The following is a 12,717-nucleotide window of genomic DNA, read 5'->3' as shown; positions in this document are numbered from 1 at the left end:
CAGGAAAGGGCAAGCTATGTCTTGATTAAGTGATACAGATAGGAAAGAGAGAGAGGGAGAGAGAGAAAGAGGGAGGATGGAGGGAGGTTGCAGGCAGGACAGAGACGTCACCTCAACTCATTTACTTTCTGCCCTGCGGAAACTGGACATCAACTTGAGACGTGGTGAGTAATATTGTCCTTGACGTGGCAAAGTTCGGTCGATTCCCCCGAATGAAGACGTACGGAAAAGACGACACAGCGTAGTTCTTCACAACTACAGCTGCTGTGTGTAATGCAAAGCAGCAGCCAATCACGCTGCGTTTTACAGCCAAGCAAAGCATCTCACTGATCAATGAGGGAGCACAGTAGAAGGAAGACTCCTCCTTTCACAGAGCCTGTCCTTGTTCCTCACTTTTTCACACTGGAGCCAGCACAGTCATGACAGTCACGTCTGAGCCACATGCTAATATTCAAACTGTGCAGCAGCTCTGCCTGCACACAGGGACGGAGGAGTTTCTCACATCTTGCTCAAACATACTGCAGCGTGATGCAAGGATGATGCATGCAGACCTCTGTTCTGCTCACAGTCAGGGAGCAGAGTCACGTGGCCAGACACTAAATGAATACAGATAATAAGACACACAAGTGCATGACGAGGGAAATGTTGTAGCTTCGTTTTTAATTTAAAAGATGAAATGTAAAGGGAAGTAGAGCTGAAACGATTAATCAGATTAATTGTGACTAATCGATTATTGCGACTAACTGTAGAACAACCTTTGTTCTAACTGTCTGACATAAAATTTGACTTTTTTTCCTGTTTATGTCAGATTGGATTTAAGGGTGACGATTAATCGTGATTAATCGATTTTTGAAATAATCGTCAACGAATTTAGTAATTAATTAATCAATAACTGGAGAACACAGACTTCAGAAAAGGCTGTTTTCTGAAAGAACAAAATATTCAAAGCAGTAATTATTCTTCAACTTTTATTTAGCCAGGATAAAACTCCTCAATATCAAATATCTCTTTAAGAAGTGTGTCCTTCTAAAAAAGCTATAAAAACACATTTCAATATCAGCATCACAATTAAGTCAAAAGTGTACAAAAATATAAGAATTTTGCATTTAAGATCAAGAAAAACTTCTTTGTTTGTAAATATGTTCTGCCCAGAACTAAATTTGCAGTTTTACCTTCAACTGGTTCAAATTCTGTAAAAGAAAATCCTGTTAAGCACCTTTTGCTACCTATTTATTAATCACTTAATCCAAAATATAGTAAATATAGTTAAGCATCAGTAGGTGAGTTTTTCACATGTTGATGTCAGAAGTACGTTTTTGCTGCAGATCTTTTGCTACAAATGATCAAGTATACGCCAAAGCAATACTATGACATGTAGATGATTAAATGTTTATTTTCTTATCTACAAAAGGAATTGATCTATTTGCAAATTATAATGTATTTCTAATATTGCATAGAAAATGCTTAAAAGTAAAATCTGCTGAATGTGCCAGTTTATCTGATTAATCGTCAGAATAATCGATTACTAAGATAATAGTTATTTGCAGCCGTAAAGGTAAGGGAAAAGCTTGGTATATAAAACCTCAAGCAGCTCAATAAAGGACAGAACCGGAGGAGAAGAGGGCGTTGGAGCAGATATTATCAGCCTCTATGTCTGATGGAAGCAGACACAGACGGAGGAAGCAATGGGGGGGACCACGGTGAGGGAACGAATGTGTGTGTTTGTGTGTGACGGCATGCAGATACACAACATGGACGGGTAATGCTGCAGCAGGGACCGATGGACCAGCAACACAAAGTCACATCCCAGGCCAAACAAGAGAGGCAGAAATGAGAGAAGAGCAGGTAACAATTGCTTCGCTTGCTGAACCATTACGCTTATCGGTGCATCCTCCTCCTCCAAAGCCTACAGATCAATACAAACTTTTCTCTGGGGGGGGAACTAGACAAGCGTTCCTCCTGCAGCTTCGCCCGTCCTGCGTTTATGTCCACGTCAGTGTCAAGAGTCTGTGCTTACGCACACCCTGACGAGGCAAAAAGCATCCAACATCATCAAAAAGCTCCTTAGCAACACTCCGAACACCAAATGCTGCACAGCTGCCATTGCAACCGCTTGTGGAGAGATATGCAGAGACACTGGCTCCTCTCCAAAGCTATCCTAGTTTACACTGCAGCCGGTACCTGTGAAAATAAACAGGAATGACCTTTCACTCACTGATAAAGCGCTCAGGAGTCACTGCAGCCTTTGGATTAAGGATTTTTCACTTAGATTCATCAATGATTCCTCAATTCACTCCAACTGTGCAGATGAAGCACTAAAATATCTCTAAAAATGTAATTCTTGTTCACTAAATGCATCACACCACATTTATTTTCATGGACAATGTTTGTTACATGTAATTAATGCATTAAAACTAAATTTACTTTTCACTTGGCAGACACTTTAGACAAATTGAGACACAAACACCCTTTCTCCTCACTGTCTGAAGTTAAATCAGATTTGATTTCTTGCTACCAAAAGTATTTCTATTTACTAAATGCTACAATGATGAGAGAGAGAGAATATGTCAGGGATTTATTTGTTAATTCAAAATTAGAAGTTTTCATACATTTCCTAAACATTTGGAAGCATTTTGCCTTAAAAATGTATGATTTGGGTCAAACGTTTTGGGTTTCTTTCTACAAGCTCCTGACCAGTTTCTGCTGACAGAATTGGTGGAACCAAGTCCGGTTTGTAGGACTGAGGTCAGCGCTTTGTGATGGCAAGACATCAACCATGTTGTCCTTAAGCAATTTATATCTACTTTACCTGAATGTTGAGTTATTGTCCGTTTGGACCTGAGCTTTAACTTTGGATGTTGCTTTAATTTTTCTACATAATGTCCTTCCCTCATGATGCAAAAAAGGCCCACAACATGATGCTGCCACCACCATGCTTCACGGTTAGAATGGCACAAGCATCCCCATTTTTCCTCCAAATGTAACAGTGGTTCTCTTCCTGATTCTCTGGCTGATTTATTTTGATTTTCCCCATCAAGTCAAACAAGAAATGATTGTGCTTCGGGTGTGGCCTTAAAATTTATCCACAGGTATGACTCTAATTAAATCAAATGTGTCAATCAACCTGAAGCGATGACATCATCACCATGTTTGAAGTGATAGTCATTGGTCTGCATGTAAACTTCTGATTTTGATGGCATTAAGAAATAAATATTCATTCATCATTATTGTGGTATTTAGCATGTAGAAATATTTTTAATAATTCTAATTGACATAAAACAGGAGAAGTTTGGTCTGATTCAACTTCAAACAGTGAGAAAAAAATGTGTGCGTCTTTTATTCTGTGTATGTACAACTGTGTTGATGTTACTCTATAAAGAGCAGCACAGAAAAAAAAGACATAATATGATGCTTAATGGGAAACTGCACTTGAAAACGAAAAATATTTGCTTTAGTATTTATAAATAAACGTCTGAGACAACATTTTTATAAATACATTTTGCAGCAGAATATTTATGATTTCATGATCATATTAGGTTCCCCAGTTTTGTTTATGTTTTCATTGTAAATGCTGTGAAGCTCTGGTATTTTTACTTGAGCTTATCATGCTGCAGAATCTCATAACCAGACTGGAAATCCTCCAACAGAATAAAAACAAAATTAACCCCATAAAATAATCGTACTGGTCCATGAAAACCCTGATCGGTGCATCTATCACAGCAGACATGAGAGATGAACAAATATTCAGATACATGACCAAGCATTCAGTTTAAACATGTTGGTTCATACTGATCGAGTAACAAAGCTCGATTGTTTCTGGTTAATTAACGATGCATTTATTATACAACCTCACTCCTCAAGTCACCAGACAATGAAGAAAGTGTCATTTAAATATTACTTTTACAGTTAATTTAGAGCAGGACTTATTCTCCTGCAGATAAAGTTCTCCTTTCAGACCTATTGGGATGTAACACTAACATATTTTTAACTTAAGATATAAGAGCTTATATTTGCCCAGTTTTTGCTCTGCGGTCTAAAGAATAAAACTGAATAATTAAACAGAGAAGGAAGTCTGGAGGTTATGGGGATCGACACGCAGGTGGGACCTGGCTGGGTGGCACAAGGTGGACAGACGAGAGCAACAGTAGCTGACACAACTGTGCAGCGTCCTTCATCAAACACGGAGCAGCAGAAGGCTTCCGACAGCGTAACCTTTAGCTGAGCTCTGACGTGTGCATTATGGCTGCAGACAGAGGGCCATCTAAACAGGAGGGCTGCAGAACGACACAGAGGAATATCTTAATTTCTCTCCAATCTAATCTACTGCAAGACTTCCTGCTGAACGTGTGTGTTTATGCTTGCTGTGTGTTTGTGTTGAGCATCTGGAGGACAACAGTTTAAATAAGCTTTTTGTTTTTATCCTTGGTGACGATATTTGATTGTTTTGATGTTAATAATGTTTATTTGTGTTATTGCCAAATAAACACAAGTCATTTTTCCCCATTATTAATAAAGAATAAAAGGAATAAAAATAAAAAAGAGAATCAAACAAATTTAAAAATTGATGACAATTCGAAATATTTTTAAAGGTATGGCAGAATTATCGTGTTTTTTTTTTTATTATATCTTTTTCAAGTTAGCCATTATGCAAATTTGCTTGTACAATTTTGCCAACAATTTGAAATGTTCAGCCTTTAATGTCTGGATCCTTGTTTATAATTTAATTTACAAATCACAAATAATGTATTTTTTTAAATGAATGAATAAAAACAAATGTGAAAGGTTTTGCTTGTATTTGATTCACTCCCCTCTACTTCAATGCCCCTAAATAAAATACAGTACATCTAATCACCTCAAATCAGAGCATATTCTTTTAGAAACTGATTTTTAAATCTCCTTATCAATCAAATCTGTCTGAGCTATTTAGAAAGACAAATTTGACACACAAATTATAGTTCCTTCAGGTAGTAAAGACACCCAGTCAAACTTGAGGCTGTAATTAGAGCAAGATGGTTCCACAAGGAAGCTGGATATAAATGCACACCACACTTTTCAGATTCATATCTGTAAAAAACTGAACAATCTTGAAGGTCATGTATGATTTTCCCTCTCACTTCACAATTAGACACTATTTTGAAATGGTCTATCATATGAATATCCCTAAAAACCACAAGGACATTTTTAGGATGTAAAAATCTAAAAATGTTCAAAGGTATACAAGACCATGAAGTGAAAAACGCAGCAACTTGAGAGGTGGGGATTCTCTGGTAAAATTTCACCTTCCTAGTTTTTATTCCCTTTATTGTAAACAGCGTCAGTCAAATTTTCACTTCATGTCTGAAAACATTTGGGTTTTTCCTATTATGTCCATTTTGGTTCCATATGGGAATATGACTTCCCTGTGGGAGTTTTTTATTCAAACTGGAGTTACCTCACTCCAAAAAGCTTGGTGAATTCCGGTTTTAGAGGTGAATGTGGTTGTGTAACAGCAACTAGAGCTGCGAAAACACGACTTTAATCTTCATCAGCGTTATCTCAGGGCTATCATTCACTAACTTGAAAACAGGTTTTCAAGGATGACAACAGAAACAGTCCAACATCAGCCACCAAGCGATTGATTTAGAAAGCAAGGAAACCAATCTATAAATTACAGTGTGAGAGAAAGGCAGCAGCTTAAATGGAGAGAGCAAAGTAATTAGGTTAAGTATTGGTAATCCTTTCAGCTCGTTAAAAGCACCACAGCTTTAGATCACACAACCATGCAACGCCTTACTTCAACAAACAAATCAGCTTCACCTAAGCATAAAAATAAATAACTTAGGCTTTTACAGTGTTGGCGCAAAAAACTGGCCACTCCGAAGAACCCCCCCAAAAACATTAAAAGCGATCAACAGCAAGACAACTAGATAGTGACCAAGTCGTATATGTGAGAGGAGAAATGAAAACTAGTTGCGTGGGAAAGGTGACTCCACGGACGCCTGTCAGTGTGAGCCTGGTTTGTCAGTTTATCTGTGTTTATATTAAGTAAAGAAAAACTAGCCAGACAGGTACAGAGTCCACAGCCGGGAGGGAGTGTGAACTTGTCTTGACTGGCTGTTTTGTTGAACCAGACAAGATAAAGGGCAAACGACCAGTAGGATCGCATACAGTGTATGCAAACCAATAGAGACGACACATCATGCTATGGTGGTTTAAGTCTGACCCCTTACAGGGCAAGAAAGGACAGGGATTCATAACTCCTCCACTTGTTGTATGCACAGACACTGATAGCGAAAGCCTGCAAACCTGCAAGTCAGTAACGAAAACGCAACTTGCATTGACTCTTCATTTCACCTTTGAATTCATTTAACTCTTGCTTAAAAACCTAAACGTGGTAATTGCAAAGACAGCTTATGCTATCTCATAATACAACAAAACCCCTTTATACTGGCTTGGATATGGAAATTTTTTGCCACATCATTTGTATCCAGACAGAAGTCTCAGACCTCCCAATCCATGTTTAAACAAGAGCGCTATGACTAATTTGCCTGAATTACGCCCATCTTCAACAACAAAAGCCAGCTTTTGCGCGGCCATGCAACAGGCAGGAGTTGCAGAAGCGAACAGACGAAAAATACGAACAAAACACAATTTCTTTTTATAAATGCGTTAGAGCGAATTAAAAATACTGCAAATGCACCAGGCGTGCCCCGGCCGCTCACCTGTTATCAGTCCAAACAGATCAAATGTCTTCCTTCAAATCAACGTCGACTGAAATGAGCTTCTCGGTTCGGTATTTTCCGTAAAGACTTCCTTATTTATCTGTAATAGACTATTACAGCGCTGCACTGAAGCGTAGGAAGGATGGCTGAAATAAAACGCGCTAGCCAGAAATAATGTGCATAAAAAAATCAGGGCGAAAAGCGCGATGCAGCAGGACAGGGAAGCGGCGGCAGAATGTCAGCTGTAACTACAGTGGCTGGGCAGCAAAGCAGACTGCTCTCAGCAGATAACAGATTTGGCCAAAAAAAAAAGACAGAGGGAGGGTTTATCAAATGGGAGGAGTTGGACGACAGGGGAGTGTTTGTTTATTATTTATCATGAAGTCACGACTAAATGAAAGATGGTGCAAACTGCAGGTAATAGAAAAGGTGTGGAAGTCCATTTCCGCCAATTCATTCGTCCTTCTTTAGTCATATTTAAAAAAACTGCTACTGAAAAACAAACCTGAGAGACTAAAATTTATTCCAGTTCAACATTAGCATTAATATTCATGTTTATCTAAAATGGCTTCATGACCAGTCACAGCGTGTAATGTAGTTGATTCATTGAATATATCTGTATGTATAGTGAAAATACTCGTTTTTTAAAATTTGAGAGCAACTGAATCAAACTTTTATAAATCCTTTGAAAAATTATCAAGGAGGCAACCAAAATCCTATTAAACCGATTTTTCAAAATGAGTTATGATTTGATCCAATGTACTAAGGAGATTTCCTTACATTAAAAGTGCTTTATCACCCCCTGCTGATAAACCCCAGACTTGCAACTGAGAAACCTATGAAAGCATGAGAGTAAAAGAGCAGTTTGATAAATGTAAAAGCATAGTTTATATAAAAAGAGACAAATTCCAATGTTCTACAACATTAGCAGATAATGCCACAAATTGAGGTACTGATGAACTAATTTTCCTTTTCTGCTGTTGAAAAGACACAAACGAGTACATTTCAAAATATTCAAGACAACATTTTGGCAAACATAAAGATTGTTGATCACAAACCTGTAGTGTTTCCTGAAATAAGAAAAAAGTCATTTTCTTCCAAGCTGCATTGCCTGAATTCCAATGTGGTTAAAGTCCAGAGAAAACATGCTGAAGGCTGGCGTCAAGACGAAAAGAAAAACCTTCCTATTTTTTGACCCAATTAGAAAGTCTGTTACAACAACCGGTTTAAAGGAGACCTATTATGCAAAATTCACATTTTGCAAACTTTTGTACTTTCCACTTGGGTCTCAACTACTTCTAAAAGAGGCTCAAATTCAAAATAAAAACCTTTCAGACAGTTTTTGGCAGTAAGTTAGTGTTTTTGGAAAATTAGTCGTTTTAAAAACCTCAAATTTGTTGAGTCACTCTGTGCAGTCACAAGCGGAGATCCAGCACATCTAGTCAGCTGGTCTTAAGGCTGTATGAGCTGTACAATGGCTGCTGGATAAGACAAGTGCTTTGTTGTTGACTTACCATCCAGAAATTACTTGCTGCATTCTTGTTGAGTGTGCACAGCGCTCTACCTCTGCTTTTCAAAGACGGCATTCCCAGAATGCTGTGTGGTTCTGGATCAGAGTTCAGTAAAATGATTGAATATTCTATCAGATGTAATATCTATTGATACTGATCACGTGTCTATCACAATATATATTGTTAAGGGTTTATTGTCCAGCCCTAGATGTAAGGTTGTATAATTGCGCATCCGTCTGCAGCCATTTTTACCTGCGAGTGTTTCACCAGCTTATTTGGATTTAAAGTGACAGAGGCCTTTCATTCTGAAAGGAGCTAAAAATAGGCAGAACTGAGCAGGCTAAAATCTCATTATCTAAGAATAACTTTGTGCAAAAAAATGTTACAAACAAGGTTTGTATACCCTATAAACATATCCTAACTGTTCAAGGAAGCATAATAGGTCGCCTTTAAAATAAATAAATTAAAGTCACATTTAAAACATTTCATTGTCACAAAAGAATAAGAGAAGAAGCCTGAAAATAACCTGAATTAGCAAAAACTGACAAGGCAAATCTTGGTACGCCTCCTACAAAGACATTCGTCTGCTACCACTGCTCCACGTTGCCTGTGTAGTCCTCCATGGTGCTGTTCTCATCTACATCCCACCAGTCTGACAGAAGCACTTCTGACTCCAGGCTGTCCTCCGCTCGACGCTCTTCGGTCGAGCGCGTCGTTTCCGTCGGCCTCGGCCGCCGTCCTTGTTTTGCTGAGAATCTCCCCCGGAGCCGCCTCCTCTCCTGTTGTCGCCGCTCCCTGGCCTGCCTGCGCTCCTGCTGTCTCGCCACCTGGAAGCGCTGCAGGAAAAGGTCACGGGCGTACTCATACAGCTCCACGTCCCACCGGTTTAGCTGGCGAATCCTTTGCTGCGTCTCGGAGGGCACCTCAACGCTGGAAGCTCGCGTCCCATTCAGCTGCGTGAAAGGTGCGATGAACTGTAAGTTGAAGGTTCTCTCGAAGAGGTACTGCGTCTTACGCTGGTACTCGGTCAGGCCAAAGAAGGCCATCCCCTTCAGGTTGCGCTTGGCGCTGTCCAGAAGCACCGCCCAGCGTTCGTCTTCGCCCATGGCGGAGACGTTGTAGCAACCCACCAGACTGAGATCTGCCAACATGCGGGTCTGTCGGTTGTTGGCCAGGTTGTAGGGGCAGTCCATGAACTCCTGCAGGGAGCAACCCGACCAGTCGTCTCCAGGGTAGCAACTCGGCAGCTCTGACAGCGTCGGTGAACGTCCGTCGCACACGTGAAGGGAGGCTTTCCAAGTGGCTCCGCGTTGCACGTGACGCCACTCGCTGAGGTAACGCGACACAGGATCTCTTAAGATCGTAATGTAGTAATAGTTTCTACTAGAAAGAGAAGGAAACAGAAATTAGTATGTGCAATTAGGACAGTAGCAATAAGCGATAAATCAATTAATCGTATGATAAATTAAAGCAAACTCAATTTCCATTTGCATGACTTGTCGTTTTTCTTTTTCTACCAAAAACTGAATAACAAAAGTTTTCAGTCTGGTGCTTTGGTCTCAACTTGTCCTTTTATTGAAGGACTATTTTGTTTACAGAGAATTCATAATTTATTTTATTTATTGTTTCTTCTGTTTTGTTTATTTATTTTGGATATTTAAAACATATTCCACTTCCAGTATTAAATGTTCATTAGAATTTAAAGTGTATTGACCTTTGAGAACATGTTCTTGTATTATTATGCCATTACGACTATGTTAGTTGAAAATGGTCTCAAAACAACAATTGTTATTGTTTATCAAAATAACTTCTGGGACAATTTACTGTCCAGCTAAATTTGTTATAATATAACAGGCCTACATTTCTAGATTTTCAATATATTAGGCATTATTATATTTTTGTCTTCTAGGGATCAGCAGAGACTGAAAAACCTGTAAAATGTCCATACTTTTCTAGAATCATTAAACAGTCAAACGGTACCTAAGTTACTGAAATCAAACTTCTTTCTTTTATTCATTGTTCATGTCATGTTTGTGTTTTCGCCTTGCCTCCCATCACTCTCTTCTTTCATTCCAGCTTTTCCCCCCATTTTTCCAAGCTCCATATTTAGACCCTGTCAATTAGCTTTCTGCTACATTTGATACAGTTCATTATGATACTTTATTGGGTCGACTAAATTATTGATTAGGTATTAGAGATACTGCTGAGTTTGTTCAAATATTGTCTAAATGACAGAATTTTTTCTGAAACTTCTAGCAATAATTCTTCCAGTTCAACTTCTGTTACTTGTGGTGTTCCCCAACTATTATTTTCCATTTATGTGCAACACCTGATCAGGTTATTGATAAATTCAATATTTTTATTTATATGCAGACAATTCCCAGATGTATTTGTCCATCAATCCATCAAACCTCTCTACTCTCAATAAACTTCCTCTTTTTCTATCAGACATCAAAACCTGGAAGATAAAAAAAAACAACTGCTAAATGATGTGAATTTAACGTGATTTTCCTCTAACCTTGGCTGGTTTTTCTGGGCCTCTCTGGAGTCCATGCGTGATGGGACACAGTGGGTCAGCTCAGTCCAGTCCGCATGAAGCCCGCAGCTCCATCCGGTGGAGAACCGAGAGAAGAGCCAGGTTTCCTTCTTACCTGGCCGGAGGCAGGTGCACTTCTTCTGGCCTGCGTGGCACTCACAGGGCCTCTCCAGCTGGATGTTACGCACCAGGTGTCGGCCAAAAGTTGTGCCCCCCGTTTTCTGGATGTGCAGAAATACAATGACATCATCCCCTTTGATGTTGAAGTCCACCTCTCGGTTCAGGTCGGCGCTGGTGAAGTTGAAACGAGGGACAAATCGGGCCAAAGCGCCGTCTTCTGCGATGTAGGGGTCCTTCTGGAGCCCGTCCTGCGACTCACCGATTCGGATGCCAGGTCCGCCCCCGAGGGTGAACCAGGCCCCCAGCTGGTGGAGTATTTGGCACTCGGAGCTGCTGGGACAGGCATACTGGATCATAAAAACGCCGAAAACCGCCACCATGAGCAGGAAGAGCAGGAGCCGCTGGTGGCTGCTGGTGGACTTCTCATCCATCTTCCCGAACCCGATGAAAAACCATCCCTCGGGTCCCCGTTTCAGAGCAGCAGACAGGAAACAATAACAATGCAGCTAAAAGCCGAGAGCGAGCGGCGTTAGGTAACCAGGTAGTCAGTCACAGCGCCGCGCTGTCTGGGCCCATCTGGGTTTTACCAGGCAGAACCGGGTAGTTCTGTTTACTCTAGCGGACAGATTAGTGGTATAAAAATATTAATCTTCTTAACAGGGCTAATGCTCATCTTCAGCACCAATCGATTCTTGACCTTTCTTCCCGTGAGTCACTGCGCGTAAACGTGCGTCATCCCGCTACGTCAAAGTGGACTTCATTTGCAATGTAGTTTTCTTTAGGGTAAAAATGCAAGGAACTGCCTACAAATACGTTTTAAAGAATACAAAAATAAAACGAGGTTTCTGAAAAAAACATTTTTTGACCAAAAATGTTATTAAAAATGCTCAATACCATACTTTAGTTGAAATAACATCATAAAGAGAAAACCTCGCATGAACTGACAAAATGTATATAAAAAGCAGGTTAAAAATGAATTCCCTGTTAATACATTCACCAGAGGTGTTAAACATCCATGTACTTTTGAAATAAATGTCTCCAGTAAAACTTTGGTAAAATTATAAAAATTAAATTATTATGATAAGAAGAAATTTATCATGATAACAATAACTAGTAAATGTTTATAAATGCATAGATCTTCATATGGCATTGCTTGCATATATGCAAGTTTGTAAACTTGAACGGCAGGAAGGCCACAATAAACATCTGAATGAGTGATTATGTAATGTACCGGATTATTTTACTGGTTTTTCCTGAAAACTAAAAGATTCCTTATATTTCCTACAGTCAGCAGTGGACAAATTTGATTTATTTCAAACACAGTTTGATGTACTCTGCAGGAGGGTGGGAATTAGGACTGTAATGAGGCTAGGAATTGGGGTTGCAATTAGTATTTTTAGGAGTAGTTTTACATTGCTGTACTTTTTATTGTTACTTGAGTAATTTTATTATGAAGAACTACTACTTTTAGTAGAGTAAGATTTACTGTATTTTTTGTGAGTTACTCAGTGTTACTTAGTACAACAGTGAGTTACTGTAGTAGAAGTAGGCTCAGCAGCTGATGTGCTATAAAAATAGCATCGGAAAAAAAATGAATTTGGAAATTTATTTCTTATTTTGAAATTAAATCATTTATTTGAACGATTTTTTTTTTCATTTCAGTATTTAAAATACCAATATTTACACATAAATTTATGTTTTGGTCTGACTATTGACATTTTCAATATTAAATTAGATTTTATATTCAGTTACTACTCACTACTCAAGTTGCTGTTTTTGATCAAATACTTTTTACTCTTACTTAAATTATTTCTAGGGAGCTGGTTATTGGTTTGACTTGAGTATATAT

General features: G+C 39.1%; 2 protein-coding genes across 8 annotated transcripts in view; both read right to left on the bottom strand.

Moving 5' to 3' along the window:
- The window catches only part of mbnl3 (muscleblind-like splicing regulator 3), a 29,014-nt gene extending 22,020 nt beyond the window's left edge, over nucleotides 1-6,994 (bottom strand). For 3 of the 6 annotated variants that reach the window (XM_007555060.2, XM_016672970.1, XM_007555062.2), the window contains exon 1: nucleotides 6,702-6,993. The gene's annotated coding sequence lies outside the window, so the exon portion shown is untranslated. Of the gene's footprint in view, nucleotides 1-111; nucleotides 300-6,701 lie in introns of those variants that run through there. The other 3 variants (XM_007555061.2, XM_016672968.1, XM_016672969.1) reach the window with 3 other exon arrangements.
- Nucleotides 6,995-8,578: 1,584 nt separating this feature from the next.
- Nucleotides 8,579-11,617, bottom strand: hs6st2 (heparan sulfate 6-O-sulfotransferase 2). 2 transcript variants are annotated; one of them, XM_007555058.2, is made up of 2 exons: nucleotides 10,731-11,617; nucleotides 8,579-9,592 (listed from the first exon to the last, which is right to left on the bottom strand). In XM_007555058.2, exons 1-2 carry the CDS (start codon nucleotides 11,297-11,299, stop codon nucleotides 8,800-8,802), a joined length of 1,362 nt encoding a protein of 453 aa, XP_007555120.1. In that variant the 5' UTR covers nucleotides 11,300-11,617; the 3' UTR covers nucleotides 8,579-8,799. The 2 variants fall into 2 exon arrangements, with proteins under 2 accessions (XP_007555120.1, XP_007555119.1); XM_007555057.2 differs by having other exon boundaries at nucleotides 8,579-9,595; nucleotides 10,731-11,615.
- Nucleotides 11,618-12,717: the final 1,100 nt, after the last annotated feature.

This window comes from Poecilia formosa, unplaced genomic scaffold (genome assembly GCF_000485575.1).
Source record: "Poecilia formosa unplaced genomic scaffold, Poecilia_formosa-5.1.2 Scaffold68, whole genome shotgun sequence".
NCBI classification, from domain to species: domain Eukaryota; kingdom Metazoa; phylum Chordata; class Actinopteri; order Cyprinodontiformes; family Poeciliidae; genus Poecilia; species Poecilia formosa.
This window is presented reverse-complemented; position numbering and strand designations above follow the sequence as displayed.